A 27764-nucleotide genomic window follows, 5' to 3' on the forward strand; every position below is an offset into this window, starting at 1 on the left:
AATGACAGATCCAACACTCGCGTAAATTCACAGGAAGCCTATCAAGCATGACAAGTAAGTGATTTACCTATTGGCAAAATTATACGTGGTTATATGTAGCGGATCAAAAGATATAATGATTTTGCTTGTATTTATGTGAGGGAATTGGAAGTGCGTGGCGTTGTATACAACGCCATGTTCATGGGTCTAATTCCTGATGAGCTTGTTTAAGCATGGAGGAATTCCTTCCTCCAATGGTTTAAGCTGGAGTTACCCTAGCCCCATAAATGTGGCCAATTTACTGGACTACCTCCGTAAACATAGGCCACACGTCCATCAGGTACAAAAACATGTCGCACTTTGTCAAATTTTGATTTTCACATTTAGGCTTAGTTTATAGCTTATTTTTGCTTTAGAAGCATACTCACCCTCTTTAAAGGCTAATCAAAAAGTGCTGCCTTTTTCAGATGTCTAATTTTCATGAAATTTCATGTTGAAATTTTGATACGAAAACGTGTGCAAACGTATCTTGAAATTCACGAAAAATGGGCATCTGAAAAAGGCAGCACTTTCTGATTAGCTTTTTAAAGAGGGTGAGTATGTTTCTAAAGCAAAAATAAGCTATAAACTAAGCCTAAATGTGAAAATCAAAATTTGACAAAGTGCGACATGTTTTTGTACATGTGGACATGTGGCCTATATTTACGGAGGTAGTCCAGTAAATTGGCCACATTTATGGGGCTAGAGTTACTAGGCCAGCTACGTCAGGATGTAACATTCTTTCCTGCCCTCCACCAAAACAAAGAACATTCAGAAACTTGTCGATCGGTGTAAGTAATATCTTTCTTAGGGAGTTCTCCCCCCCCCCCCCCCCCAAAAAATAAAAAAATAAACTCGGACGGTACAATGAACTTCACTACATTTACCCTGTAGGGCCTACTTACTTTTTACGAATAGTGCAGTGTGCATATAATATTATTATTTTTTTGGTGTGTTTTACTTTTTTTTCACCTGAAATTCACTATGGAAACTACTTATCTGGTTAATAATATTATTTACACCTACCTGTAGTTAATAACATTGTTTTGCTGTTGAGTGTTGAGGTGGTTTATTTATAGTGACCGTCAATATTAGTATGCAATTGCAAACAAATGGAGAAATTGTTGGGTTTGATACAATGTGTCCTGTCCATAACAAATGAGGACAAATGAGCAAAAGTTGCCTAACTTCAGTAATCAGCAGTCTAAATGACACCCACATGTGTGTCTGGATATATTGGGTGTACTGGGATGGACGTACACAACCCATGACCTCAAGAAAATCCTGCAGTCATTTCGAACCAACTCTTCAAATTTCCTCTGACAATTATAGGATAAGTAGATACTAGAAGTAGGGAGTGTGATTTTTCTTGGTTATTAAACAATCTAGATTTCAAGTTCAGGAAACACAACTTTTCAGGAAATGTAACATGCATCGCTGTGTGGCTCTTATGGAGGACGTCCAGCATTTGAGACACATGTATAGGGCTAATTGGCCCCATAAAAAGTTACGCAAGAAACAGAGATTAAATGAATCTCTTACTTGTTCACTTCGGAATTTCTGGGATTTCTTCAAGTGCCACAGGCCGGAGAAACCCTTCCTGATTTGTGCTCAATATCTGGACACCACCACATGGCTGTCAACTTGGTGAAGGAAAATGAACATCGATGGGTTTAGCTCTTTAATCTTTATCCAGCTTAAATTAACACTACATGTATATATATTTGTTCCTGTTTTTACTTTTGGTATCACTTCTAGGTGCAGTAGACAACATGTGAAAGATATCTGCCGTGACTCGCCTGCCATCTTGATCTGGAGCAATGGTCAAACTTACTCTACCATAATAACCCCAAACCTGTACAGACTATTGTCATCTTTCCTAGCTTCAGTTATGGACATATGCAAGGAGCAGAGAAGCTGTGTTTCCGTTTCTCGTGAATCCACAGATGTTATCTCTCCTCCCAGTCCTAATCCTCCTACCTCACCTCCTTTGATTCCCTCATCCCCGTGCCAGCCGCCCCCTCCCTTGGGTGGATTGGGATCATTATCACACCCGACCAACAATACAGTGTGGAATGTTGCATCGGCCGATGCAAGAAAACCCTCAGCAACGGCAGGGAAGGATGAGATTTCAAGAGGGATGCAAAAGTTGCTGTCATGGTATGTATTTTGATGTGTGTATAAGCCCTGCTTGCTGAACTGTAACAAGTTCTGAACAAAACAAAAAAATCCGAAAATTTAGCTGACGGTGTGGAAGGGACCTGAAACTATACCAGGAAAGGCATATATCATTTGTCACCTGATTTTCAAATAGAAATTTAGAGGAAATTTTGAAAATATTCTTTCATATTTCTTAAGCAAAAATGTTCTTGGAAATGTCATTAACTTCAGAAACTATGTGCTAGAAACTAAAAAGTAGAAGGCAATCCTGTTCTAGTCCTAGAAGTAGACTACATGCGCACTACAATCAAAGTGATACTTGTAGTGTAATGGGGAAGTTCCCAATACACGTACATGGTACAATGCATACCAGTGTTGTAGTCAAATCCATCACAAGTCCTCACATGTCCATCACAGGCACCAGTCCAAAGTCAAGTCACAAGTCACAAGTTATTCAAATACACTGAAAAAGGCATTCCTGTATCACTGTTGATCTTCAGTTACTTGTGACTGGAATTGTGAATTGACTTGTGATTTACTTGTGTCCAGTCTGGTGATGGACTGATGATGGACATGACTATAACATTAATGCATACAAACACAATAAGCTGACTTACACCAGATAGTAACATGATAAAAGTGCCATTTGGAACCATTCTGGGCCATATATCTCAAGCATGCAATGAAACACTGAATATACATCTATTGATCTGCAGGAGAATGTGCAATGAAAGAGACGACAATGTATGGATAGCAAGCAACCGTCACACAGCTCCTGTCCTTCAACAAGGCCCAGAGTAAGGACAGTGAAATCTTGATTAGTCAAACCTCAAGGGAACAGGTTCAACATTTGACTTGAGCAGAGTTTTGAGTAAAGCAGGGTTGTAAATCATTGTTTTACTACTGCAGGGAATGGATTCTTTGTTGGACTTAACCTTTGTTTTGAGTTATCAGAGTTTGACTTATCGAGATTTCACTGTAATCTGCAAAAATGGTACAATGGTATACAAATATTAAGTGGCTCAGAGTGAAATGGGAGGAATATTATTGCAAGGTAAAATCTGGACTTTTCTATTTCAGGAAGCGAAGCCAAGTGAAATGGAAAAGTCCAGATTTTACCAAGTGATAATATCCTTCCATTTCACAATTTAAAGCCACTCAATATGTTTTTTTTAACTGACATATAGATCCTTGTCATTTGATTTACAGATAAAATGAACTTCTATTTCAATACAAAATTGGTGGGAAATGTATTTCTCTCTTCCAAACCACCCCTTCACGAAATGTTTGAACCCAACTCTTTAGCTAATGGCTCTTTGGAACAATACGCTCAACGCGCACACCAGCATGCATTTGCACACAAATACCACGCCATAGAACACGGATTATCCTAACTGTTAAATAGTAAATCCCATTCACCATGGGCGAATAGAACTCTTTGAGCCCCTGCGTGAATGGGAGCAATAATGAATGTCAAGTTGTGTGAGTTCCACCAATCAAATGACAAGGATCAGTATGCCAGTTATATAATATCTGCAATAAGTGTGACAGCCTAAACATTACTACATGTATGTTGTCAATGGCCAAGAAGGGGCGTGGCCAATTCAGAGGAGAAGTTCATTAATTAATTGACAAATGTCTCGCATCCTTAATGTCATAAATGTTGGATTAAGGTCATCACACTTTTAAACTTCCTTTTCATAAATATGTTAAAGGCAAGAGGTTTTCAGATCTGAAATTTTGTAACCTCACGGTTTTACAACTCTGAAGAAACCCCCAAAAAATCCTTAAGTTTTGGTGCATTCCATGGTTTACAGCAGGATCAATTTTCAGACCAGATTTTTAAACTCTGTACCAAGAAAAAAGCTTGTCTATGAGAAAAGCTTGTCTTGTTTACCATTCATAAATACCTCAGACAGTTTAGCCATTCCTATTGGTCGAGAGCCCGTCACGTGGCCGGTCTTAAACGGATGATAAAGAGATGGCTAGCTGGTCTTAAACACTTTTCCAGTGTCACATAAAATGTGGACTCCTAAAAATCCAGTGCCTCTTACCGTTTTATTGGTTGAACGTTCACAGTCCTCACGTAGGCATGCACAACACTACCAGTGAGTCAGAATTGTATAGTTCTAAATTCAAAACGCAACGCCCCGGGTGCGTTCTGCGCGACATCGCACAGAACGTGCCACGCGCGCGTCAATCTCCATAAAAGGGTTGTTTATATCGTAATCGCCAGCTGAACACTCCATTATTTAGCTAGAGGGATGTTTCAAAAAGCATGAAGTGAACTTGATGAACAAAATCGGGATTTTTTGACCGAAATATTATATTTTTTTGACCGAAAAGGTATTTATGAATGGGAATAACTGTGTGCTCGGTCGGTATTAATCACTCTGTTTAAGACCGCTTAGAGTCTGGGTGCTGATAATTACCTGAGCCGGATCCCTTATTTATTCACACATAGGAAATAAAAATGTCTATAATTGTTTATTTTATGGTGTGTATTCTCATCGTAAACTGTAAAATCATTGTCAAGTCTAAATCCCTGACTCTCGATTCTTGGCAGGTGTGGTATAGTCGCCCTCTGCATGGCTGTCAACATGTTGGGGCCAGTCTCTGCAGATAAGAGACACATCATGAACACTGCCCAAGAGAAAGGATACACTATTCAAGGGGAAATGTTCTCAGGTAAACCAGAAGATAATATGAAGATTCAAGAAACTGAAAAAGGAACTCAGAAATCTAGCAATTTCTTTTCAGAGCTGTAATCTCGTCGTTGCAAGTCAATACAATTAAGTCAGTCGGTAGTCAATTACAAGTAATCCAGTCTCAAGTCAAGTCAGAAGCTTTTCAAGTGAACTGTGACAGTGGGATTCTTTTGTTATTGTCCATACTTGTGCCTTTGAACTTAATCCAGTCAATACTGATTGACTGCATTCAAACTCTGTCATTTTACCTGTCATTGTAAAGATGTTAGTTCACACCTAATAGTGGGTCATGCATAGCTGCCAACTGTTACGAATTTTTCGTAATTATTACGAATTGTTTGTTAAATTACGAAAATACGATTTGCCACTAAAACATTACGAATTTCCCATTTTCTACCTAACGAAAAAAAAAATACTTGTAAAGTATCGTTTTTGACCGAAAACTTTTGGCGAAATGTCGCAATAATGGATGGACTGGTGACAAGTCTAATAAGAATGCAGTCAAGCAGCTGATAGACATCAATGCAGTGTGCGCAGTGGAGTACTTGAGGACCAGACTAAAACTATTTTTCAATGGTGTGTCATTTGTGTGCATCTCGTGGATGTGTGGTTGTGTGTACTGTATGCAGTACTTTTCAGTGACGATCGTGAGCACATTTGGTCGCTTATTGCCGGGATGAGACCCATCAGTGTGGATTTTAATCATGGAATTTAATAAGAGTATGGTTGGAATAATTGGTAATAGAGTTTGAGTTTGTCACAACATCCAGAAAAGATAAATCAGCATGCGTTTGCAAGGTATGTTGGCGGGATATTTCTATTGCATACGGTGGCCCTAAATCATTGTGTGTAAAAACATTGATACGAACTCAAAACTCCACATCGATAGCATGCATCTCAAAAAAAGATATGCGCACATGTTATTATTGTTATTATTTATTTGACTTCAACAAACAAATACAGACATTAAAACAAAATTATTTAAAAAAAAAATACAATATTTTTTTTTTATTTTTTTTTTATTTTTTATTTTTTTAATTATCTTTTGGCCTACAGTACATTATTATTCACAACAAGAAGGGTATGCACATGTATGTGTACATGTAAACCATGTACCTGTACTTGATGTTTGATAAAACGAGCAGTTGAAAATGACCGCGTGGGTTGATTACTAATTGGGATTTTGAAAAGTTGGCAGCTATGGTCATGCTGTTTGAGATCAAGTTGAGGTTAAAACTCGGTTTTCATGCTTTGAGAAACTTTCATTGCTACCATTAGAAATTGAATGTTTCAACATAGTTTGTGTTTTCTCTATTAAATGTCAGCACGACAGAAAAACATTTCATGGAATCATATCTCATTAAAAATATCAAGCTTTTCATCTGTAGTCAGTTCTGTTTCAAATAATAGCGTGTTTTGTTGATTTTGCAATAAGCTCTGCCCACTGTTTACTTATGACTGATAATGACCAAGCTACCCGGGTCAACTGACTAAAAGATGTGATTGAATTGGTTATTAAATGCCCACCGTTTGATTGACAGACAGGAAGGGTCAAATAGCCACTAAGGCAGTGTCCAAAACGGGCTTCCAGAGCTACGGCTACGTCTATTGTCAGCGCGTCCCCGCGTAGTATCAGTGGGTGCAGACCTAGACCTAGCTCTAGACAGCTGATGCGGATGCAGCCTAACAACCAGATTCACTGAGCATACTGGGAGTTTGAACTGTGGTTTCCAAAAAAATCAGTTCTTTACTTGTACCTCATAACAGATGAAACTGACATGTACACTTACCTGTACTTAATCAGATGAATGCTTCATCATTCACAGCCACAAACTTACTGGACTTGGTGTCCTGTAGCTGTGGAGTCAATGGCAGAGTTTTGGTAGGAAACATGACGGATAACCGAGATGACATCATCCTCCACCTTGCCAATGGTTGGCCAGTCCTGGTGCCGTATCCTCAGTCAAAGTTTAAAGAAGTTGAAACCTATACACTACAGATTTTAATGTTGCCAATGTGAACTCTGTGCATTAACAGTAGATGGTGCTTCCTGACCTCCTTGGGAGGGACAATTACATATGTGCACTGGTTCACACCCACACACACACACAAGCCCGTTCACACCGTCGATCGTGGACGTCCTATTGTCCCTCTTTTGTTTGTACTTTAACTTTTTAGGAAGACTCCCATAGGTTTTGTTCACAACCCCAATCGCGGACGTATGCTGGGAATCGTGGACGATATTGTTCTCTTTTGTTCTCTGGAATTTTTCGTCCACGGTTTGAATAGATGATCACCCCAACACAGACAAGCAGCCTAATCTGTAGACAATCATTTTTATTCTGAATACATGTACATGTATGTACAACCCATATCATCTTGGCTTGAGTGCCTGATGTACTGCAGCAATGCATTCAAGTCCCTACTAGCTCTGTCTGTAACTCTGGTGACTGGGTACCTGTGCATGGAGTCCATAGCTAATCTCAAGCAGTGGTGTATTAACTAGGGTTAAACCTCTGGGGGGAACCTGGGGGTGCATACATTTTCTTTTCAAGGGGGCACTGCAACACTGGATACATGGTCAGGACTGTATAGATCTAAACTCTTTCATGAGTCTTCATTTTGTTGTTGCTTTGATTTCCTTAATTTCCAAAGTTATGACAAGGATGCCAACTGTGAGCCATGCAGCTTAAGGGGACATAGAGCCCACTGGGCTGTCATTTCAGGTAATGCAACCCTTCCTATACTGATAGGAAAACCTGAAGTGACCATTTATAGTGGCCAAAAGTGGACCAGAACTTAAATGACCGTAGCCCAGGCTGACAGCCAGCATTTTTTGACCTTCTGTAAAAAGTGTAAGGTTTTAAAATTGATCATACAGTTTAGCCATAGAACTTTCAGAGAAGATATCGGGGGTTTTGGGGTTTCAAACAGCATTGCCAGTTAAAAAATAAAAATTTGACTTATTTTCGGCAATGTTCAGCACTGTTCACTCGTCACTAAGGTGAATGCACTTACCATAGCACAGACTGCAATGGTGCAGATACCCTGAACAGTCACACGATACTTTTGGCTAAAAAAAAGTACCAGCAAGTTGTGGACTGGTAGACAACATTCATTAACTTTTTAGTTCTAACTTTTCCCAACTCTAAATTCAGATTTTTCTTGGACTTTGATGACCATTGTCCAGAACGAAACATGCTAATCTTCCAACTGTTGTACAGAAAACAGTGTTGCCTGCAAGTCTCAGTGGAGTCAGTGGACACAGCTTTTACTGCCAGCCAAAACAAAATACATGTATAGGGTGAGTAAAAAAAAAGACGAATCCCAAATGTCAGGACTATTGTTTTAGTGAAGTTCTGCCTGTAGCACTTTCAAAATCTAGGATATGAAAGCCCAATTCATAAGCTTTCTTTTAGTACAAGAATCATTCAAATCACTCGTACTTTTCAAGTTATGGAATTTTAAACAAAACCACCGTTTTAACACACATCCCTATGTGATTTGTTTTCATTTTGCTGAAAGAACACTTAACTTTAAAACGGTGGTTGTGTTTAAAATTCTGTAACTTAAAAAGTACATGAGTGATTTGAATGATTCTTGTACTAAAAGAAAGCTTATGAATTGGGCTTTCGTATCCTAGATTTTGAAAGTGCTACATGCAGAACTGCACTGAAACAATAGTCCCGACATTTGGGTTTCGGTTTTTTTTTACTCACCCTGTATGTGTAGACTTTTAACTGTTGGGGAAAATAAGCATTGCCATGGGATTCTAATTCAAGTTCAGAACAGTTAACCTAGTCTATTTCTCCATTTTCACGAAGGTTTTTTGCTGCAATGCAGCAGAGCTGACTTTCCAGATCTGAACTCGAAAGAGATTCATCAGGATCCAGCTGCATCCAACCTGTACTGCATCAGCGTTGATAACCACGATGGGCTGTCCGAGCACACCATCCAAACAGTTCAGGCTGTCCTACAAAGCCTTCCTGCCTCCGATGTCTACCTCCTGGCCAGGCAGGGTAAGAGCACCCATATCCACCCCTGGAGGTACACTGCACTGTCTGACAGCAATTCTAACCTTCTAGAACTCGGTAGCAGCATCCAGGCAGACATTGGCAAGTTTATGATTCCAGAGGGTGGTATACAGGCAGGGTTGTGCAGTCAAGTGGTCTTGATAAGGCCTTGATTTGGGGAAAACCCTCTTGGGAGGAAAATGTTGAGTTGTGCAGGAAACATTGCTGCTGTGTCCATCATGTCCATGGGCAAGGCACTTAACCTGAACCATTTCTCTTGCCAGGACTTTTTTGCTCTCATGGAACTCAAGTATGACAGAAAATATCCTAACAAACGCTGAAAAATGGGGTTTTATATTTACATCGCTGAGTTAGTTATTTAAAGATTGAAATAAATTATTATTAACTATTTTCTCGTGAATCTTATGAGTAGTGCCGTGTAGAATTTGAGCATTTTTGGGCATTCAAATTCTGAAGAATGAAATACTCCTACCTTTTTATATGAACCACCTGGATTATGTGAGAAAAGTTTTTACAAGTTCATAGGCGGATTGTTAAAATTACATGTTTTGACTTAATATACTTCCAGTGCTGTTATTGAGCCAATTCCGTTTATATTGCAGAAGTTTTATTACATAATTTTGGAAAATCACTTGTTTTACAGTTTGAAGTTCAAAATTGAATCCAGGTGTAGAAATGAAAAAGAAGTAGTTGTGCAAAGGTTTTTCCAGAGAATTATTTTTTTAGTAGTTGTGTTCATATATTTATTTTTGGGGAGGGGCAGTTGACGGGAGGTGGACCTTAAATTGTTGAAGAATTGAAGTGCTTCACAAATAAAAAAAAACAATGAGACCACATCCAATTATTCTTAGATATCTGTTCTCATTTTATTAGGTCGTTGTTTGGCTTTCTATTTAGGACAATAAAGAATACAGTCAGCAAACCATTTCACATTGTAGTCCCACTAGTTACAAAGTAATGGTGCAATTGATGTTCAGTTTCAAGGAGAAAGATGTTTTGAATTCTTGGGCCATGTACACATAGACTATTCTGGTGCTGATACTTGGAAGCCATTACTCAGGTGGTAACACACTTGTGATTTTACATGTTGTACCAATGACATGTTTACAAATTGGACCTCAAATTTAAGAACGTGTATGACTAGACCCCAATTTCACAGAAGCGCTGAGCAGAAAATATTGACGAGTCGATTTCTGTACTGTGCATAAATCAGTTGAGTAGACATACCGGTCACAATCCATGCACACCGCATGAGAGTTTGGGCTACTAACCTGTTTTGTTCGCTAAATATGCCTGTTGGGAAATTTCTGTGCAAACGAGCTACATGAAATTGGCTTATGCACAAGAACATGGTACCACCCAAATGATGCCTTCTTATTCTGGTGACAGGATTCTTCTATACATGAGTAACACATTTTACAAGCATGAAAGCACATATATGTCAGACTATCTTTTTCTTTAAGCCCTTCCTAGATTTAGGATGGAAAACTGCCTCCCGTAAAAGCATAGCCAGTCCATTTTGTGACCATTGTGTATTTAGGCAAACAGTTCATGTAAAGACCTTATTTGTAATGGTTATCCAATGCAATAAAATGCTCTTCATAACAGGAATTTTGTTTTCAGGAAAAATCTATGTTTCGAGTACAAGATAGGACTGGTACAAAACATTCATTTCATAAGACTAATTTGGATCCCAATCAATAGTCACAATGAGCACCTGAAAAGCAAGTTGTGAGAGAATGAATGGAATAGGTGTGAACTCAACTTGGTGAGGTGGTGACATATCACTGTCAAGTGGCATAATGCGATGCGTATTGTCACTATCATTCACAACAATGTATTTTCAGAGCTTTTTTGTTTCAGCTTCCACTGAGCTGAAATGTTAAGTCAATTCTTCCAAATATACGACAGTTTTAAAGGTCACTCTATCAAACATTTTACAAATGTTGAGAATGTCTGTGAAACTTCTTTTCTGGTTATTTTTCTTGACAACCTGAGCACCTTTTATAAAACTTTCATGAAGTTTAAAGTACACTTATAAGCAAATAAGTGGCAATACTCCAATGCTTTCAATGGCCTTTCAAAACATCTTCTGATTATCCACTTCAAACTCTAAATCTGAAAATAAGTATGCATTTAAATGGTTCTGTGTCATGTTTGTAAAATAATCAGTAATTTTGTTTATTTAATTTTGCTTTCTATATGAAAAAAAGAAATGCTTGATACTGATACAGTGACTTAAAGCTGCTCACAGAAGACTTGAATTCAAGTTAAGAGTGGTCAGGTTTTGTCCATCCGTGCCACTGGTAATATGGAACTGTGTTAAATATTTTTTTAATTACTCTTTTCAACATTTCATCTGATGGGATATGACTCATTGGGAGTTAAATCACATGCATGTGAACCCAAGTACATTATGTGCGTATCATTAACATGGCTGAACAAACAAGACCCATTCAGTTACAGACTTGAAACCAAGGCTTCACTCAAAGCTGCTTGTATGTTTCTGTTGGCAGCCAGTAGGGAGAAGTCACAATTATTGGTCCAAATACATGTAAGTACCTTTTTCAGACACCATCAAAATTACAGAAATGAGAAATGACAGTAGTAAAATCAAATACATGAACGTTAATGTAGTTTGCTTGGTCACTTACAGTCTAAGAAATAAAATCCCTGTTTAAAAAAAAAATACCAGACAATGTTGAATAACTTCATGTTGCAAGAAAGAAATTAGCTGGAAGAAAGTGGTTTGAAAACAGGGGCAAAAAAAACACAATTATGCCTAATCCCTAATTCTTTGCAATGGTGTTGGCCTACAATGAGATACAAATCCCCACTCAAACCCTCTGATCAAGGTTTTACTCTGTTTTCAATCCGTGAATATTCAAAGGTTTTATTTTGATTTGAAAATCAACTGTGAAGGAGTGAAGGGGCTTACATGTTCTATACAGGATTAATGATGTATTGCTTTAAAATGACGGGAAGGGGGGATGAAAGTTTAAACAGATTTCAATTTGAAACAATTACAAAAGCAGATGTTCAGTTCTTCGTTTCACAGTATATCTACACAGCCTCGTAGATAAAACATGAACCTACATGTACACACAAGTTTAAAACTGGGCTACAACTATGCTTTACAAGAGACTAAAATTAAAGATAGCATCATACTTACCTCGTTGTTGGAAACATCAGAGAAAGTTATCAGCATGTTACAAGTTCCGTCTTTCTGTGTTTCATGTCAATACCCAAAACAAAATAGTTTTCCTTTGTTTTACTTTTTGTTTTGTTAATAAGCCTTATGTTTCACACACTAAGCATTTGCATCTTCTACTTTGGCATACATTATCTTCAAAGGAATCCTCTCACTTCAGTGTTGTCTGTGTTAAGCAGAGTGGGCCAGTCAGCTGGAACGTTTGTTTTTTGTATTCTTTGTTATTATGTTTTCCCATTTTTCTTTAAAAAAAAAATTGATTTAAGATTGATTCATGATACCTATTACTGTTCAGACATTTAAAAAAACAATCAAAAGTTGACATTCCATTTTTACAGGCAATGATCAAAACTTCTGCCACATTGTGATTTGTTTTTAGTTAATGCGTTTTTTTGGTGATGTGCACTCATGTAAATTATAATTTTGTTGATTTAATGTAAAATCTTGCCAGTAGCCCAAAATATAAGTTTAAACATTGTATTAAAAATCAATAGATGACGTCATCTTGACGTCATTTCGGGTTTTGCCTACTTGTAATCATTATCTACCTTCCCACCAAGTTTTATGATGATATGACCTACCCTTATATTTCGCATATGTGATGACTCATGATAACGTCACACAATTTTCACATTTTTTTGCAAATACCTACGACTTAACAAACCTATTACCAAAAGAATTTTGAATTTAGCTGTTGTGTTCGTGAGATATGGCAATAATCTCAAAATTTCAAAAATCTACATAAAAACACGTGATCAATCACCTAAATTTTCATCTATAACACATCCCGGTATGTGTACATGCAAAGTTTCAACCTTATCGAGCTTGTAGTTCTACAAACATAGGCCACAGAAAGATTTACCTTTAAGATGACGTCACATGACACATAATGACCTCATCATGACATCACTCCACAGGACACAACTTTGCTATAGGGACTATGCCTATGCTAACTTTGAATGATATATGTGACCAGCTCCACAAAAAAAAAAGTATTCAGTCGCGCTGTGCATTATCATTGAGAGGGTGACAATTTCATCAAAATGTAATTTTCTTTTTGTTTTGTCATGAATAATGTCTTTATTACCTAAAGTTTCAGGATTCATTCACAGAAATGTTGATTTTCATGAATAAAGTGGGGGAAAAAACTACAATTTTTAGTGCATCGTGCCCAAATCTACAACTGAGCCAGCTCTTTCAAAGCCTGTTTTCTTAGTTGTGTAATTCAAACTCCAAGGAAGTAATTAATATGCAAATACGTCGTCTCTCCAGAACAGAAGGGGATATGGAGCTCTATTATATACCAAATACTTTCCAACCATCTATATAACTAAATTTCATTAGTCTGCGACATAATACCCTTTTTTGTGAATCAGGTCATATATGACAACGATGAATGCCCAAAGTCTATGGGATTTGGGATAGAACAAAAAGGGGAAAGAAAAAAATCAGAACAAAAACAAAGGCTTTTCCACAACTTTGCAGAAAAGCCAATAAAAAATTGCTTTGACACAACCATTTTTTTTTTTCTAACAACTTAAGTCCATCTTAAGTTGTGATTGCCCAAAAGGTGGTCACATGACCGGAGTGGTTTAATTCACTACGCTGAATGTCGCGATGACATTGAAAGCTACATCGCTGCAATATTTTTGATTCCAAAAAGTTATCTAAATATTTCTTATCAACGTGATAGAATCCAATGTCAGTATACATGCTGCTATCTTAAGTCCAGTTTGTTAATGCGTCACTGGCAAATTTAGTTGATTTCATCAATTTCAAAATGTTTCAACCTTGAAAATTACACTTGCGATATACATGTATTACAGAATGTTGCCCCTTGCTGGATACATGGGCCAGCCTACTGTCTTCTGACTTAGTCACTGACTTAGTCACTGAGTAACTGAGTGACTGACTGAGGCACTGAGTCATTGAGTGACAAGCTGAGTCATTGAGTGACAAGCTGAGTCATTGAGTGACAAGTTGAGTCATTGAGTGACAAGCTGAGTCATTGAGTGACTAGCTGAGTCATCGGGTGACTAGCTGAGTCATTGATTGACTAGCTGAGTCATCGGGTGACTAGCTGAGTCATCGGGTGACTAGCTGAGTCATTGAGTGACTAGCTGAGTCATCGAGTGACTAGCTGAGTCATCGAGTGACTAGCTGAGTCATTGAGTGACTAGCTGAGTCATCGGGTGACTAGCTGAGTCATTGAGTGACTAGCTGAGTCATCGGGTGACTAGCTGAGTCATCGAGTGACTAGCTGAGTCATTGAGTGACTAGCTGAGTCATCGAGTGACTAGCTGAGTCATCGAGTGACTAGCTGAGTTATTGAGTGACTAGCTGAGTTATTGAGTGACTGAGGCACTGAGTGACTGACTGAGTCTCTGAGTGACTAACTGAGTCATTGGGAGACTGAGTCATCGAGTGACTAGCTGAGTCATCGAGTGACTAGCTGAGTTATTGAGTGACTGAGGCACTGAGTGACTGCCTGAGTCTCTGAGTGACTAACTGAGTCATTGGGAGACTGAGTCATTGAGTGACTGACTGAGTCAGTGAGTATAAATTATGTCCAAAATCGAGAAAAGGTCCAACTCACTATGCAAGTGTAGTCTTGTTTTTGACCAACAAGTTCTAAAAGGTAAATAATGGGACATTGCTTGTGGACTTTAGAAGGCAAACATGCGATACATGTACTAAAAGAAAACTGGAGAAAACGTTTCAGATTTGAAGACCGTTATTTTCGATTTAACTTTTTTAGCATGCAAATTGTGAAATGTTGATGTTCATTTAAACGTGCCATTTTTTATTTATTTGAATGGTTAACATTTTCTAGAGTTTATTTGGTTGTAGTTATTGCCAATATTGGTTACAAATACTAAACGCTTCTATTCCGACATAAACACTCCTTTCAAAAGTGAATTAAAAATTGATCACGAGCAAAGTTTGGAAAACAATTTTTTTTCTTTTTTCTTTTTTGTGAACACAAAAAGACAGGACCTTGTAACTTATTGACCCTTTCCTCTTTAATCATCCCAGCTGATTGTTTATTAATACAGCACATCATATAACACAAAATGATGCGATACGGTCATGATGTAACCTGTCATGGGACTTGATTACAAGTCTGTTACATCCACATAATAAACCAGTCTGCTGTAATATCACTCAAATGAATTGGAAGAAAAATATGTTGAAAAAAAAAATACTGCAGTAACAAGTTTGTTTTTCGCTAGCTTCACACGAAATAGCTAGGTTTAAAAAATGAAATATCATCACTATCTTCACAATAACCTTTAGGCAGTGTGCGCTTTTCTAGATGCTGCAGATGATACCTTTGCACAGTAAAAATCAATTGGGCCAACAGTGCAGTCTGAATGGTCAGCAGTAGCACTATTATGATAGAGAAGTATACTCCAGGAGTGTAACAGACATCTAATGAGTCGTCATACAAGAGTGCAGTTCATTATGAAATAAAAACAGTTTTTGAAGGTGATGATTTTGGCATCACTGCTCCATGGGTTCATCCTCCCAGGATAACTCCTGCCTCTGATCCTCCTCAGGATACAAAGCACTCCGGAAGTCCTGCTTGTTGGCTTCAATGTTTTCCTTCCCTTCTTCTTGATCCCCATCATCAGTATCATCAGCAGCAGCATGGGTGGCTGCTTTCTCCGCCATGCCTGCTGCCTCATCCTGACTGTTCCTATCCTGCAATTCCCCTTCCTCCTCCTCCCCGGAAGAAGATGATTCTGACCCCTGTTTCCCAACCCCATCCTTACCTGGCTCCCCTTCTCCAACCACCCTCTCTTGAACCCAGTCGGCAGCCACATCCTTAGCATTTCTCTTGTCGTCGTCATCGCTATCCCCTGGTTCCGTTGCGGGCGCTCCATCTGTTGGTTCGCTATGTTTCCCATTTCTGCGTTCCTCATGCTTACCCTTACTGTGCTTCTTCTTTTTATCTTTGGTCTTACCCTTTACCTCGGTGACCTTGGTCATCTCCTGCCCATCAAGCTCTGTCTCCTTGCTAGCGTGCTCTGAATGCATCTCTTGGATCTCTGCTTCAATCTCAGCTCGTCGCTTCTTCATCATATCTGCAACGCAATCAATTTTATGAACTGTTGATGCAGGGGATATCATATCTATGTCAATTTACTTACAAAAGACCATCATGTGACACAGGCCCTTAAGGTAAAAATTTTGCAGAGTATAAAAAAAAAATTTGCTCCAATGTCGACAAACTACATCTCAATTCAAATATTTTCTTATTACACATATGTAACTTGATATAATTCGAACCGTTCTACAAAGGATTTTATCTAATGGAAAGATTTTCTGCAAATACAAATCCTCCCTTCCTCCACGTCTCAATCATTTGAGACGTGTATCAATGAAACTGAAACAAAGTTGAATTCAAAATTGTACATGACGCAGCAAAAAGTTCGCCCATCTGATCCGAGTATATTTGATGCACAAAATCGTCGTTGAATTTCAAGTTTTCTAACTGAAAGCAATGAATATTAATTATCAACTGATTCAAAATAAAATTAATAAGCATTTAGCAGTTAATTAAACCTATATCATATACTCGGAAATACTCGGGCGCTATCCGATTGTCGACGAAACGACTTCGGCAAACTTCGGAAATTTTCGGAAAAGGAGGAATTCCTCCCGTTTTAGTCACGTGACGTAAATTGTAATACAATGTATTACCGGAGGCTACCGGACCTAAGATTCATCGGGAATAGTCAGAATCTTTTGGTCTGGGAACCAGACTACAATGTTGCATAGTCAGGCAGAGACTGGTCAGTGTTTAATCAACCTCGTCCCCAGTGCTTACTTTATTTCCAACCGCGTTTCCAATAGTAAACCCTGGATAGGAAACTTTCTTCCTGTATCCTGATTGGATACCGCAATTGGCTAGTAATGGATTTGTATCGTGTACTTGGTGCTATTATTCACAACGTGCAGTACGTGTTTTCGCGATCATTCGTCCACGCCTTCTCGAAAATACTAATTTCCTTTCCAATTTGCTCATATTAATATGAAATATGATACTGCATGTTGTCTCGATAAGATCGTAACAGTTTGATTTCAAAAAATCGTGTTTTTGTAACTCACGCCGTGCTCGCGCTGCTACGAATTGACTCTGTTTTTACCCCAGACACCGCATACAAAAACAAACGCTAATGTGTAACGCATATCCAGGCTTCAGACTGTTCCTCATTTGCATACGTGTTCAAAAATCTTGCACATGCAAATGATCCAATACCAGGGTGGTGTTTAATATGATCCTTAAGCCTTGAAAACGTCGGATGCAGAGTCAACTAACTTGGGTACTTACACATATGCATGCAGCACACACACATACTGCTTGCCATGTCTACACTTTATTTGTCAACCAAGCCAATTACAGGGAAGAAACAGTGCTCATAATGCACAGCAACCAGTAAAATATCAGAAACTTAAGGGGCCATTGCTTGCCTTCATTAATTGAGGTATTGGTTTTAGTCTACACGTAGAATCATGTTTAATTATGTACTGAATCATGTGGTGGTAACTGATCGAATACTAGGTACCAGACCATGCCTAACAACGTCATAAAGAAACAACATCTGAAGGCAGGGGGAAAAAAACACTTATTGGAATGCATCAAATATGTGCAACTCTATCCAGGTTTTCTTAGAACACGTTTCATTTAACCCTTGGTGTCTACATGTACGGCACTCTTCAATTCACTTCAATCTTTGCCAAAAGTTCCACCCTCCCATATCGGCCACTGTATCAAGTCCTGCATGCATCAAAGTATCAAGACCACAGGATTACAAGTCTGTCCTGAGATCTACTGGTCCTCCTCATCCTTCCAAATTCGTACCAAGTGCTGTAAACAAGCAGTGGATATTAACACATAAAAACTGCCTCACCATTCAGCAGTTCCTTGGAGTCCATTAAGTTTTTTTCAGTCACTAGCGAGGGCTTGGCTGGCTTGTAGAATATTGGGGGCTTGGCCTTGGTGCGTATAAAGTTACTCAGCTTCTTAGTATGAGCGTCCCAAGATTCTTGCTGTAGAAAAAGAAAACATTTAATGTTAAAGCCTTCAAAATCCAACAGAAAGTGCAGGAGGATGCGGCAGGATTGAAGAAGGTCGTTGGAAATATATAGAGGTTAATTATGCCAAACAGCAATGCTGCCATGACATTTTGTTTATTTCTTCATTTCTACACACACTTTTTCCCAGGCTAATTCCATGCAGCTGCTAAGCAGTACATATCATTTAGTCTATTTTCTTGCCCAGCAAAAATCAGCAGGGAATCAGCCAAAGGCATAGCATTTTGGTTGGTAACCTGTTGTTACTAAAACAAAACTTTCCGACCTTTAATTTAAGTACCATGAAATGTGTCCCTAGCAAAGTGGTAGTGATGCTGGACGCTTGTGTGGTGACAAGATCTTCCAAATGTGGGTTTCAACTCAAATCAATAAATACCTTGGAGAGTTCATAGCTTCTGATTGGTCAAGTCTCGATCACGTGAGGGTGCATTAAAACGTGATATATAGACCGGCTTCAAAACAAGCGAACAAATGGCCCCTGAACCAGCGTTGATCCAGCATCATAAGCCAATGATTGGCCAAATATACAACAATCCTACGGTACCTTGTAACAATACAGCAGTACACGTCGCTCAACCACCATCCTGTGAAGACTTATGCGCTGTATGCAACACAGTTGCAATGTGCGCGTGGAATAAGTCTTCACACGACATGTTCGTACTGAGGATGTTTACGATGAAAGCTTTGATTTATTTTCTGTACACAAGGACATATTTACTTTTTCTAAACCGAGCATCTTTGTAATTCTGGACACAAGGAATATGTAAACGAAATTCCAGCTTCCTCAGTCAGGTAAAAATATAAAAAATATTTGTTGTAATTTGTTTCGCTTTGACAGCAGAAGTCCATACGCTGGACGTCAGTCATAATGCAATGAAGAAGAAAAACACATTGAAGAGACAGGGTAACATATTGAAGCCATAAGCTAAAATATGGCCCCTCAACATGAACACAAAAAGTCTGGAAATATCGCCGAAAGAAAAGTCAAAATTTGAGCATTTTAACTGTTTATTTCGGCTCTGTCCATTAACAGCAGCCATCCCCCAACGCGGTCATTATCACGCAGTGAAGACGGGCTCCTCACACTGTTATTCCCTAATTCGTCACACATGACTTGAATTTCCTTTCATTTTAAGTTAGTATTACAATACCTCAAACATGTTCATGAATGAGAGCAGATTTTGTTAATGGTCCATTCACCATCATGTGTTGGCCGCTATGGTTTGCTATTTATCAAGTGTGCACCCAAGGATTCATGCACAGGATACATACATGTACGCATGCACAGTAAAGTATGGCACAGATTAGATGCGATAGTCTACTACGCATGTGTTTTATCGTGGAACTATTGCACAGGGACTGTGCACACATGCAAAAGTGCCCTAGCCAAATGAAAAGAGTGCAGCACACCCACAGCAATGGGTTTTTTTTTATATAAGGATAACTGGTGTGTAACTTATGAATATGTATGAGGTGAATATGTACATGTATGAGGTGAATATGTAGGGCCAATGGTTTTCCGCGATCGCGGAAACAGACTTAATTCGCAGAACCTGCTTTGAATGTAAAGAAAATAACTTCTGCAATTTTATCAATTGATAAAAACCATAATTTCGTAAAATTTATTGAGTCCAAAACAAATTGTTGATGATTGATTGAACAGACAAACCATATAACACATGAGTGTTGTTTAGCTCATGATTATTAGGGGGGAAAAACATTCAAGATCAGAGCAATAAATGTTATGAGATCATTACCGTAGTGACATTACCGTAGTGACAGACCCAACGCGCGCCGCAGCTGTCGGTCAGCACATAGGTGATAATCATCACACTCACGGCACACTCTCGCGGGTCTCTTTTGCTCCATCGGCAGGTATATTTTTCTCCGTTCAAACATCAACCATTCGTTAACATCTAACTTTGGCTCTATTGAAATGCATGTTGTGCTTATTCACTTATCCAGGTCTAAAAACCTACCGTAAACTATCCTATTTTGTCGCCGTTAGCGGACACGAAGCACACTTCAGCCAGCTGATGGGTGTGACGTCGTGGCATATACGGCTATTGCATGTTTCTTACGTGTGTGGTGGTGGCGATGCAGTATTAATGACGACAGCACGCAGTGAAGTTAAATACTATGTCTGTAAATTGATCATCCATTGATAAAATAGCAATCTTTTTTTGGAAATTTTCCCGTGTTCCAACCAAACGACTATTTCATTATCGTCTCAGTGTACCTGGTGTTTATTTAAATGCACTTTTATGTATTGAGTAAATGTGAAACAGAATTTTTCAGCCTGAAACGGAATTTAGGATTTTTGAAAACGGAATTTGCACTTTTCTGAAACGGAAAATCATTGGCCCTAAATATGTATGACGTGAATCTGTATGAGGTATAGTAAAACAAAAATAACATGGTTTATTTGAGATGGTCCGCCAAGGGAGCAAGTTTGTCAACTTCCAATACCTCAGGGAGCAAATATATAAATAAAACACGGTTTGAGGGTTGATAGTCGATATTAGCTCCCCGAGGTGATCTCCCAGAGGTAATATCGAATATCCACCCGAACTTACACATGTTTTATTTGTTTTACTATACCTCACAGAGCGCATTGGATTACTTCCCTTGCGCTTACCCGTACTTTCACAAAAATCTTGCATTAGTTTTCTCGGCAAAATGTTGCTGTGCGTGTGCCCCATCTTTTCATGTAGCTGCTGCATGATGCATGCTAGGGTGATGTTCGCGCGTGCGCACTGCATTCCGTGCGCTATTTCCATGACTGCTTCGTAAAGCGCATGTGTAGTAGACTAGCACACTGGTAACCAGTGCGATAGTCTACTACGCATGAGTGTTCAACCTGTGCATGAAACATCGCGTGCGCTTAGTAAACAGCAAAACTAGCGGCTGACACGTGATGGTGAATGGAACTTGGCCCTCGATCATGAATATGTATGAGGTATAGTAATATTGTCTATTCACCCACAAATTATGTTACGTTTTTCAGCCTAAAAATTGTTTGCTTTTAATTAGAAGTAAAATTAAATAATTTTAAGGTATCTATTTTGATTATTTTGGTTGTGCAAATGAAATATGCAGCACTAAACATCATGTTTCTGAAACATCTGAACTGAACAATTGAGTTTGGTTCAGTTCGGAAGTGCTATGTTCTGCAAATTTTAGTTCGGTTCAGTGGTTCGGCTGCAGCACACCAATACGTGCCAGTGCTACTCTGCTTTTACCTCTTTTGCAATATCAACCAATCTCTCCAATCTCTGTAGCTCAGCTTGCTGGTTCCGACGCTCTGTGAACAGCTGAGATCTCTGGGCTGCCACTTCTTTCTTCTCTTCAACTGCTTGCTCCTCCAGTTTCTTCTCAATTTCGGATCGCTTCCTCTCCTGTTCCCGAAAAGAAACAGGTGCAAAACCAAAGCAATGTTACAATTCATTGGACTGCCACAGCTCCTCACACATTATAACTAACCCTCAATTATTGGCAAGTTCATAAACTTACAGTATAATACATGTAGGACGTTTGTTGTAGTATAATGTTTGGTACGGACTATGAAATTAGTGAATAAAAGGGAGAGGTATAACCTAACAATGAGAGTGTGAGAGGGTGCAGGACATTTCAGACAATCTACATGCATGTATAGATCAATCTGATTTGCACACTTGTTGTGATTGTTGGTGTCCCCTTCCACCTTTACTGGAATGCACTAAAGCTCGCTTTGGTGTTTCTCACAATGCAATCTCCTTTAGCAACATGTTCAGAGCACTTATTTTCAGACAGGGAAGCGTCCAAATAATGCCAGACAAATCCATAATTTGTCAGACTGGAGTATAGCAGTGGGGATAGGGCTCTCTTTCTGGCTCTCACTTTTGGGGGTTACATGTACTTAATAGCAAGGAGTCTCTAACTGTTCATTTACCCTAACCCCTCCTCAATCCTCTAAAATCAACGAAGACTTTTGGAGGATTTTGGCGGATTGACATTGAATGGCAAAAAAGTGTCAGCTGATTTTGGAGGATGCACTATTATTCAGGTCGAAGGCTGTGCCCTGCGTTATGTTCACCATGCATAATTAAGGCCCACATTAGGCCCAAAAAAAAAAAAAAATTCTGCTTCCGATTTCCCTACCTACCCTATTCTGACAGCCCCTACCCTAATTTTTTTATTGGAAAAATGAGGGGAAAAAACACCCAAAACTATCAATTTTTTACCTTTTACCCTTGACTAAACGCAGACGCCTTCATATGATCGTACACAAAAAAATGAATTTTTTTTTACCTACCTACCTACCTACCCTTTTTTTCGAATGCCATGTAACCGGAAGCAGAAGTATTATTTTTTGGGCCTTATACTGGACAAGCTGATTTACCCGATCATAGATCGGGTATATAGGGCGTAGTGTTGGGGATGAAACTGTGGGCAGTTAAATGTAAATGGGGGATCATTGAGGAGACATGCAGTTATAGAAAAACAATTGGTGATCTGAGGCAATTTCTGACCACTAAAACCAATTTGAGCAAAAGATCATCTTTGAAACATCATTTTCGAGCTTGGGGTAATTGAATCAGCTATACACGGTATTCTGAGCAATAGAATCATTATAGTAGGCTACAATTTTTATTCGGGGAAGAAAAAGTGTGGGGGGGGGGGACCAAACAATGTCCCCGCTTTAAAATGTGGGGGGGGGGGGTTCTCCCTGTTCCCCACCGATTTACGCACATGATAATTATGTACCATGGCAACTGTCTGTAAATGTTCCCGTTGGTCTGTTAAATTGGCATTTTGTGAGGCAGTCGCATTGCCGGGAAAACATAGTGAAAAGGTTACCGTAGTACACAGGCGAAGGCTGATTGTACAGTTTTGACAATAAATCATAATGCAATCAAACGTGAAGTTGTCATTTGCAATGAAAATGTTGAGTGTTACCATAAAATTACAAACGGTCTGAATGATGGAGGAAGGTCATAATTAAGTTTCAGTATTGGACTTTTCAACAAACGTAAGCTTGAACTTCTTACAATTTGCGAGACCGTCTGCGAGGAAAAGGTCGATTCAACTTTTATTCAAGTTGGTCAACCATCTATATAAGAGCAAGTTTTACTCGGCCGCTGAGAAATGTTCGCTCCTGAAAGGATCCGAGACCGCGGTCTCCCGCGACGCCAAAATGGCTCCACGTCCATAGAAAAATACGGAGAATTTCTTCCTCTAAATCAAGCACTTCAGGTGGTCCTAATTTTTCCGTACGGACCGGCGATCCGTTTTGTCGTTTTTTTGTGACTGCGTTCAAGATCGCGATATTTGAAGCAATGCATCGATCCTTCGTTGATCCCAAACAGGCCCCCGAAATTATAACGCGACACTGAATTATACCGTGACGTGGTGGGCAGCGAACTCACAACGCTCAGCCTTGGTGGAAGCATAGAGCAAGGTCCTTGCTCTATGGTGGAAGCATAGAGCTAGTGGAAGCATGGAGCTGTAAACACATTATGGAAGCAACAGCACTCTATCACGCGACGTCACATGCTTGTGCAATAGCGAGCGCCGTAGACCCAACCTCGTTTCCAGGGTGTGGAGCATGCTGCAGTACGCGTTGCCATTGACGGTTTTACGCAGACCCCGGAAGTACAGTGTAGACTTTCGATTGGTCAGACCGCGCAAGGCATACTAATGTGTAGTCATTCTGAGTATTCGTTGCACTCAGCGCAGGGGCGGCAAGCAAAGCATATGAAAGAATAGGGACACTTGGTGGCCATGCACCATGGACAAAGAATATTTTACCAAGGTCACCCTATACAACCGTTTGGTGAACACTTTTGCAGAACGGCTAAGTAGAACACGTAAATGCAACCCCTACGTCGAAACCGCTGACCTCGCACAGTCTAGACACGCAGAAAAGCCAGCACAGGGGGCAGCCAGGCAGTCAACGTGAAAGCGCACACGACGGCAAATTCCTGCGCAAAACGCAGTCACGAAAAATCGACAAAACGGATCGCCGGTCCGTACGGGAAAATCAGGACGACCCGAAGTGTCCGACCCGGCGGAAGACACCCTCTGCATTTTTCCACGGACGTGGAGCGATTTTGGCGCCGCGGGAGCCCGCGGTCTCGGATCCTTTCAGGAGCAAACATCGTCTCGGAGGCGAGTAAACTTCTCTCTTATATATATAGATAATATCCACACTGCTTCTGGATATCATCCACACGGCCTCAATGTATTACAGTGGTTGTTAGAAATGTTGAAAGATTGAGGCAATGGTCACCCCTCCACTGAACATATTCAAGGAATAATAGATGATTTGGAGGATTGAGGCAGTATCCAATTTTTACATGGTGGCAATTGGAGGATTTTGCAGGATTGAGGATGGTTCCTAGCCAAAGGAGCCTAAGAAAATAAGGTAAAAGCTGCATTCCATTGAACTTCCTGTGTCATCAATAAGCCATTTGCGAGTAAACTCTTCTCTGGATTCCCCAGACTAAAGACACCTGCTTTATCACATGATTTCAGGTCCCACTTCAAGCGATGGTCATTTTGATTGTCAAAACCCAGGGGTTGGTTGTAGTCCTCAATCATGAGTCAGATGACAAACACTACTACAACATGCCCTACTGTGACTGTGGATAGTAGGAGGATGGTATACAAATATTGAGTGGCTCAGTGTGGAATGGGAGGAATATTATCGCAAGGTAAAATCTGGACTCTTCAATTTCACGAGGCGAAGCCGAGTGAACTGGAAAAGTCCAGATTTTACCGAGCGATAATATTCCTCCCATTTCACAATTTAAAGCCACTCAATATTTGTTTAATATAACTGACATATAGATCCTTGTCATTTGATATATTTGAACTTTTTTCAATACAAAACTGGAGGAAAATATATTTCTCTCTTCCAAACCACCCTTTCACGAAAATGTTTGAACCCAACGCTGTAGCGCTGGCTCTTTGGAACAATACGCGCTACGCGCAACGCTGAACGCGCACACCAGCATGCATTTGCACACAAATACCACGTCGTGATCCTAACTGTTCAATAGTATTTCCCATTCCCCATGGGCGGATAGTACTTTTTGAGCCGCGGCATGAATGGGAGCAATAACGAATGCCACGTGATGTGAGTTCCACCAATCAAATGACAAGGATCTGGATGTCGGTTATATAATAATATACATTGCCCAGATCAGACCAAAGGTTGCATAGAAGTGACACATAAAAGACTCTTGAGACTGGTTAATACCTTGCTTTCCATGTCAGTGGACTCCTGTTTGAATTTCTGCAGAGTACCCAACAGGTGACCAAACATTCGCCGATTCCTGTATGAAAAGGGTGAAGACCAGAGTAGAGTTTAAGAGTGTGCTCACCAATATAAACATCAGTAATATTATGAATGGATATTACTCCAGTCTTAGCTCATAGCAAGAATATATTATTTGCTATAAGTGGATCCCACTTGGGATAGCTTTATATATGCCACGCCATAGTTTTATGTATCTAATTTAGGGAATTAATTTAATACTCGGAAGAGTTCAACAAAACATGTAATATCAAGTCATTTACACCATCTGAGGCATGAATGCTTACTTCCTGGTCACATTGTACCAACAACTTTCAATCTTTAGTGCTGAAGAAGAATCTGCATATGAACTTGCATATTCCTCGATGCAGTAAAAATGCTTGTTTGTTTAGTTAATCGGTTTTTTTCCTGGGGGGAGTAACATATTTGTACCCTCTTTTATTGTAAGAAATAGTGGCATCCTACCTTTTCTGTCCTTGGACATCCTTGCTCTGTTCCTGAATGGATTCTTGGCGTGTTTTGACCACCTTAGGGGTAGCTACAACAGAGGATTGGATGGTGTGCTGAAAGATAAGAGAAAGTAACTCTAATAAGAAAATCTGATAAACATGTCTGTAGGGTTCAGCAAATACTACTCAGAGTTGTTGTGAGATTTTGATGGTTTCAGCATATTAAACTCTTTCTAGCTCTGGAATGCTGTTGGACTGTGCCAGCCTCATACATTTCAACTGTTGGAATTGGATGGATTCAGCAAGCTTTACTTTCTGCAGTTGTTGGAATTTGATGGATTCTGCAAGCTTTACTTTCTGCAGTTGTTGGAATTTGATGGATTCAGCAAGTTTCACTTTCTGCAGTTGTTGGAATGTGATGGATTCAGCAGGCCATACTCTTTGTTGCTGTTGGACTCAGTTGGATTCAACATGCCTCTCGCTGTTTTGCTTCTGGATTCATCAAACTTCAGTTTTATCCACCCGTTTAATTTCAGGTTTTCAGGATAGATTAAGCAGGGTAAACCTGTTTCTCAGTAATGCTGCTGGATCAAGCATATTTCCCACTTTGCTACATGACTAATGGCACAAAGAAACAAATGTATCTGCCAACCTTAGGCAGATCATCATCATCATCATTAGTCTTCCTCCGTGGGCGCTTGGGCTGCGGTCCATCCACACGGCCTCCCAGCCTGCCAATCACACAAACACACAAAGTAAATTACTCCAAGAAACAAACAAATGTAATTTAATTGGTATATAAATTTTCAAAAATCAGTATTTGGCTGTTATTGTGGGGTTTACTTCAAATGTTAATTGTAATTGAAGTTTCCAGTAACTAACAAACTGTGCGAGTGCACAATAAGCTCTGTCTGTGTTAGACTCAAGCGAGGCTGACCTTGCAAGAAGTCTTGCATGAAAGTCTTGCATGAAATCGATCAAACTGATCCCTGTCAGAGCTTTTTAAAAATGCGACGCTGATGGCACATATGGAACACCATACTTTTGGCCAATTTTGGGACGGACAGACTGACCACTAAGTGACATGTAGAAGCTCCTGCCAGAGCTTAAAAGAAAACGTTTCAGGCCTGATCACGTTCAACACAGAATGCATCACACCACTTTTCAAAGAATACATGTACATGTACTGACCTGCTGAATGCACTGCCAGTGCTTTGTCTCCTAATGATAGGTAAGCCCAAACGCTGAAAAGCATCTGCCCTGTAAAGAGAACAAGAACACTAATCTATCATGTCAAACATACTTTTACTTTTAACCCTAACTCCCTACCGTCTTTTACTAGGAACTGGACCAAGTCCATCAAATCCATCAATCACTGTGCTTCCAATACAAAACTGTACATGACATAATGGAATCCACCACTGACGCACTGGTTGACATTCATGGACTAGTGACAGTGCTGCTGCTTGAAATATGATCTGACTGTTGGTGACTAGCCTGTGTAAAGTGCATGGAAGGGAAGAGGATTTTTTGACTGTTTGTGAGTGTTCAGATAGCAGGAGGGTTAGAGAAAGGTTCATATTGTATGCCACAATTGTTTGATATATTATTTAGTTTCTTATAATGCATATGGAGCAACATTTGAGACATGGGGACTCCCACCACAAATCCTGTAGCAATGCTACATGCTACAGACTGGTAACCATAATGCGATTAACTAGCCCTTTTAGCTGCAGTTGGTCTTCATCTTTTACTGTCCACACTTATACTTTTAGTATGGAT

At 39.5% G+C, this 27764-nt stretch overlaps 2 protein-coding genes across 2 annotated transcripts; one reads left to right on the forward strand and one right to left on the reverse strand.

Moving 5' to 3' along the window:
- The first annotated feature begins 1609 nt into the window (after window positions 1-1609).
- LOC119723326 (UPF0692 protein C19orf54 homolog) lies at window positions 1610-11681 on the forward strand. The gene is made up of 6 exons (XM_038193894.1): window positions 1610-2178; window positions 2895-2975; window positions 4745-4866; window positions 6713-6839; window positions 7542-7612; window positions 8711-11681. The coding sequence occupies exons 1-6, from the start codon at window positions 1676-1678 to the stop codon at window positions 9070-9072; spliced, it is 1266 nt and encodes a 421-aa protein (XP_038049822.1). The 5' UTR covers window positions 1610-1675; the 3' UTR covers window positions 9073-11681.
- Window positions 11682-15635: 3954 nt separating this feature from the next.
- LOC119723966 (pinin-like) lies at window positions 15636-27688 on the reverse strand. Its single transcript, XM_038194888.1, has 8 exons — window positions 27675-27688; window positions 27174-27242; window positions 26635-26713; window positions 25999-26096; window positions 25477-25552; window positions 21476-21631; window positions 18050-18188; window positions 15636-16219 (listed from the first exon to the last, which is right to left on the reverse strand). Exons 1-8 carry the CDS (start codon window positions 27686-27688, stop codon window positions 15636-15638), a joined length of 1215 nt encoding a protein of 404 aa, XP_038050816.1.
- Window positions 27689-27764: the final 76 nt, after the last annotated feature.

Source organism: Patiria miniata, unplaced genomic scaffold, assembly GCF_015706575.1.
Source record: "Patiria miniata isolate m_02_andy unplaced genomic scaffold, ASM1570657v1 HiC_scaffold_17, whole genome shotgun sequence".
NCBI lineage: Eukaryota > Metazoa > Echinodermata > Asteroidea > Valvatida > Asterinidae > Patiria > Patiria miniata.

What these genes read in the sequence shown, in the direction of transcription:
- LOC119723326 (XM_038193894.1), top strand. Translation starts at nt 1,676, where the DNA reads ATGAACATCGATGGGTTTAGCTCTTTAATCTTTATCCAGCTTAAATTA. An exon ending in ATGCAAAAGTTGCTGTCATG is followed by an intron (nt 2,179 to 2,894) that starts GTATGTATTTTG and finishes ATTGATCTGCAG; the next exon opens with GAGAATGTGCAATGAAAGAG. An exon ending in GTCCTTCAACAAGGCCCAGA is followed by an intron (nt 2,976 to 4,744) that starts GTAAGGACAGTG and finishes GATTCTTGGCAG; the next exon opens with GTGTGGTATAGTCGCCCTCT.
- LOC119723966 (XM_038194888.1), bottom strand. An exon ending in ATGATGATGATCTGCCTAAG is followed by an intron (nt 26,097 to 26,634) that starts GTTGGCAGATAC and finishes CTTATCTTTCAG; the next exon opens with CACACCATCCAATCCTCTGT. An exon ending in CCACTGACATGGAAAGCAAG is followed by an intron (nt 21,632 to 25,476) that starts GTATTAACCAGT and finishes TTTCGGGAACAG; the next exon opens with GAGAGGAAGCGATCCGAAAT.